At 37.3% G+C, this 5,000-nt stretch overlaps 1 protein-coding gene across 12 annotated transcripts in view; it reads left to right on the top strand.

Annotated features, from left to right (window-relative positions):
* LOC126987231 (probable ribonuclease ZC3H12C) overlaps positions 1 to 5,000 on the top strand; it is a 55,401-nt gene that overhangs the window by 38,770 nt on the left and 11,631 nt on the right. For all 12 annotated transcript variants that reach the window (XR_007740451.1, XR_007740449.1, XR_007740447.1 and 9 more), the window contains one exon: positions 3,946 to 5,000. This exon is cut by the window's right edge and continues 171 nt beyond it. Coding sequence is in view for 6 of the 12 variants with exons in the window: in XM_050844039.1 (XP_050699996.1) it covers positions 3,946 to 5,000 (1,055 nt within the window). In the remaining 6 variants the exon portion in view is untranslated. The remainder of the gene's footprint in view (positions 1 to 3,945) is intronic.

Genomic DNA, 5,000 nt, shown 5'->3' with positions numbered 1-5,000 from the left:
AAGGAAGGAAGGAAGGAAGAGGAGGAAGGGAAGGAGGAGGAGGAGAATATAAGAAGGAAAAAAATAAAGAATGAGAGAAAGAAAGAAAAAAAAAGAAAATAGGAAAGGAAGAGGAAGAAGGAAAAGAAAAAAAGAAAAAGAAAATATTAAAATCATCACCACCACCACCACCACCATCACCACCACCACCACCACCACCACCACCACCATCACCACCCATATCCCATTCCTCTCCACCACCATCACCACCATCACCTCCACCATCAACTCCATAACAATTGTATAGAGGTATTTTTATGGTGTGTGTGTGTGTGTGTGTGTGTGTGTGTGTGTGTGTGTGTGTGTGTGTGTGTGTGTGTGTGTGTGTGTGTGTATAACAATGTTCTACTTTCTCTTCCTGTGTGCGTGTGTACGTGTTCTTATCTCATGTACGTATTTTTATGTACACACAATTATACATACATATTTGCATACACACACACACACACACACACACACACACACACACACACACACACACACTCATTCCCTCCCTATCTCTGTTTTCCTGATATTTTCCTCTTTTTTTCTATTTTCCTCATTTGTTTTCCTTTGATTTTTATTTTTTTCTCATATTTTCATTTTCTTCGCAATATTTTCCTCATTTTCCACTTTTTTTTACTTTGCTTTGTAATATTTTCCTTTTCATGTTTTCTTCTTTTTTTTTAATATTTTCCTTTTATAAATTTTCCTTTTTTACTCAGTTTCCTTATTGATATTTTCATTACTTTCATTTTCCTTACTTTCATTTTTTTCCTATTCCTATATTCCTTTTAAACTTTCCTTTTTTCAATATTTTCCTGTTATTTTCTTTATTTTCCTTTCCTTTTTCATTATTTTCCTCTTTATTTCCTTTTTAGTATTTTCCTCATATTTTCCTTTTTTCTTTCTTTCCTTGTTTAATATTTTCTTCATCATATTTTCCTCCTCCTTACTTTCCTTACTATTTTATTTTCCCTTTTCTTTTTTTATTATTTTCCTCATATTTTTCCATTATTTTCCTTTTTTACTTTTTCTTCCCCTTCAGATATTTTCCTTTTTCTTCCTTATTTGTATAATATTTTCCTCTCTTGCTTTCTTTATTATTTTTTTCCTCAGTATTTTCCTCTTTTTCACTTTCCTGTATAACATTTTCTTCTCTTATTTTCTTCATTATTTTTCTCTCCATATTTTCCTCTTTTTTTCCTTTCCTTTCTAATATTTTCCTCTTTCTCACTTATTTTTTTCCTCCATATATATTTTCCTCTTACTTTCCTTTCTAATATTTTCCTTTTTCTTACTTTCCTTATTATTTTTTCCTCCATATTTTCCTCTTTTTTTTCCTTTCCTTTCTAATATTTTCCTCTTTCTCACTTTCTCTCTTATTTTCCCCTCCATATTTTCCTCTTGTACTTTCCTTTCTAATATTTTCCTCATTCATTTTCCTTCATAAAAACACTTGGCACTCTTGTCCCATTTTCTCTAGGATCTTGAAGGTAAATCCCCTGACCCCGTTTTTCCTTGATCTTACGCAAAGGTAAATTTCCCTAAACTTTTTGTCCTATTAAACTATACCTCTATTTTTTTCCTACATATATTAAACCTTCATATTATTTTCGTATTTGTTATTTGTAAACTTTTTCTCCTGTCAAATTTTACCTCAGTATTTTTTTCCCTACAAACTAGACCTTCATTTTCTTTCTGTATTCGTTAATTATAAAGTTTTCATCCGTTTTCTTCGTCTTTCTTACTTTTCTTTTAAATATTTTCCAGTTTTTTTCTCGTATTTTCCTTTTTTTATATTTTCCTCTTTTTTTTGGTTTTACTTTTTATATTTTCCTCATTTTTTCCTCTTTCTTAGTGTCCCTTTTGATATTTTCCTCGTTTTTTCATCTTTCTTACTTTCCTTTTTTCATATTTTCCTATTTCTTGGTTTTCCTTTTTTTGATATTTTCCTACTCAGATTTTTCCTTTCTACTTTTTCATATTTTCCTTTCTTACTTTCCTTTTTTCATATTTCTTGGTTTTCCATTTAAATATTTTCCTCTTTCCTCTTCCTTAATTTAACTTTCATATTTTCCTCTTCTTTTTTTTTCTTCTTAGTTTCCCTTTTTTGATATTTTCCTCATTTTTTTCCTCTCTTAGTTTCCCGTTTCAATATTTTTTTACTCAGATTTTTCCTCTCTTACTTTTTTTAATTTTCCTCATTTTTTCCTTTCTCACTTTTCTTTTTCATTTTTTCCTTAATCTTGGTTTCCCATTTAAACACTTTCCTCTTTTTTCTTTACTCGTACTTTTCTTTTTTATATTTTCCTCTTTTTTGGTTTCCCGTTTAAATATTTTCCTCTTCCTTGATTTCCCTTTTTCATGTTTTCCTCTTAATGCTTTCCTCATTCTTATTTTCCCTTTTTTTAATAGTTTCCTTCTTTTTTTCCCTCTTTCTTTGTTTCCCTTTCTGCATTTCTCTTCATCCGTTTTCTTCGCCTTTCAATTCCGTAACACTTTCTCCCGTGTCCCATGCAACCCTGACCTCGTTTTCTTTATCTCAAAAACAAATTATTATTACATTCTTTTTATTATTTATTTGCCTCCTAAGAAAAAATATACCGTCTTTTGATCTTTCCTTAACCTAACCTATCCTTAACTAAACCTAACCTATCCTTAACTAAACCTAACCTATCCTTAACTAAACCTAACCTATCCTTAACTTAGCCTAACCTATCCTTAACTAAACCTAACCTATCCTTAACTAAACCTAACCTATCCTTAACTAAACCTAACCTATCCTTAACTAAACCTAACCTATCCTTAACTTAGCCTAACCTATCCCTTAACTTAACCTAACCTTTCCCCTAATCTATCCTTAGCTTAATCTAACCTTTCCTTAACCTAACCTATCCTTAACTAAACCTAACCTATCCTTAACTAAACCTAACCTATCCTTAACTAAACCTAACCTATCCTTAACTAAACCTAACCTATCCTTAACTAAACCTAACCTATCCTTTAATTTAGAGTACCTTTCCTAATCTAACCTTTCCTTAATCTAACCTATCCTTAACTAAACCTAACCTATCATTATCCTATCCTAAAAAGCTCTCATTGTTATCTTTTGAATTTAAGAGTAACACCCCCTTAATGCAATTCCCCGGCAACCCTATCCACATTTTCTTTCAGTATCTCTTCCATTAAACCATTGTTCCTCTCTATATTAACATCCTCTGACTCAAAACAAAATTCTAACCACGTAAATGTATATGTTTTAAATTTAAGGCAACCCCTCCCTTAAGCGAACTTCTGGCAACCCTAACACCATTTTCTTTGTGTATCTCTTCCATTAAACCATTGTTCTTCTCTATATTAACATCCCCTAACTTAAAAACAAACTCCTAACCCCGTAAATGTATATGTTTTAATTTTAAGGTAACCCCCCCTTAAGCGAACTTCTGGCAACCCTAACACCATTTTCTTGCAGTATCTCTTCCATTAAACCACTCTTCCTCTCTATTAACATCCCCTAACTTAAAGCAAACTCCTAACCCCGTAAATGTATATGTTTTAATTTTAAGGCAACCCCCCCTTAAGCGACCCTCCGGCAACCCTGGTCCCATTTTCTTTCAGTATCTCTTCCATTAAACCACTCTTCCTCTCTATTAACATTCCCTAACTTAAAGCAAACTCCTAACCCCGTAAATGTATATGTTTCAATTTTAAGGCAACCCCCCCTTAAGCGAACCTCGGGCAACCCTAACTCCATTTTCTTTCAGTATGTCTTCCATTAAACCACTCTTCCTCTCTATTAACACTCCCCGACTTCAAGCAAAATCCTAACCCTCAAGAATAAGTATATGTATATGTTGTAATTTGAAGGCAATCCCCCCTTAATGCAAACCTCGGCAACCCTGACCCCATTTTCTCTTCTTCCAGGATGCGGAGCCGTTGGTGGTGGTGGGGGAGAGGGGGCTAACCACCCTCAACACCATGTCCTCGGAGCCACCCCAACCCATCACCACCACCACCACCACGACATCACCAGCGGAGGACCTCAAGCCTGCAAAAGAGGAAGGAGGAGGAGAAGGAGAGGAAGGGACAGAGGAGGCCGGTGGCGCCGAGGGGACGTTGAGAGGCAGAAGAAAGCTGGAAAATGCGGACAGCAGCTACGATAGTGATTTTGACCCTAAGGAGGAGGACCAGCACGGGGATGTTTGCAGGACAGTCTCGGATACCCTTGGGGCGGAGTTTGCGGAGTATGTCACGAAGTACTCACCGCATCCACCCCCCGCTCACTCCTCCTCCTCCTCCTCGACCCCTACGGCCTCCTCCTCCTCCTCCTCCACGCAGTCCGCTATTCCACTTCCCGTCTCATCCACTCTGCTCATAACGCAAACTCCACATCAGGCTTCATTGGTGAAATCTACGACTACGGCCTCCACTACTACCACTACTACTACTACTACTACCCCAGATACAACTACTACAACTACTACAACTCCTACGGCAACCCCCACTACTGCTTTTACTAAGACTACAGTACCTTCGACCCCTACTACTATTACTACCACAACTACCACTACCAAAGACGCGACCCCTACGATAACTACCACTACTACTGCTTCGACCACTACCACAACCACCCCGAATGTAACCTTAACCCAACCCCATCTGGCGCCCAAAACCGATACTGGGGTTGAGGTCGAGAAGCCTACTGAAGTTACTAAGCCTATTACGACTACTTCTACGACCACTACTACAGCTACGACTCCCACGCCGAGCCCAAGTTATGCATCCCAAGTGGAGTTCGGGATCAAGTTGGGGTACTCCGAGACTTTGGTTCAACTTGCCCTCATCAAACTTGGGGCAACACCGCATAAGGATGACCTGTTGGCAGAGCTCATTCGACTAGGCACCAGTTCGAGCCCCCGCGCTGACCAAGGTGGAGGAGGTGGAGGAGGTGGAGGAGGAGGAGGTGGTACAAGCGGAGG

The sequence above is a fragment of the Eriocheir sinensis genome, chromosome 64 (genome assembly GCF_024679095.1).
Source record: "Eriocheir sinensis breed Jianghai 21 chromosome 64, ASM2467909v1, whole genome shotgun sequence".
In the NCBI taxonomy this organism is placed as follows: domain Eukaryota; kingdom Metazoa; phylum Arthropoda; class Malacostraca; order Decapoda; family Varunidae; genus Eriocheir; species Eriocheir sinensis.
The sequence above is the reverse complement of the archived record's forward strand: the minus strand, read 5'-3'. Positions and strand labels throughout refer to the sequence as shown.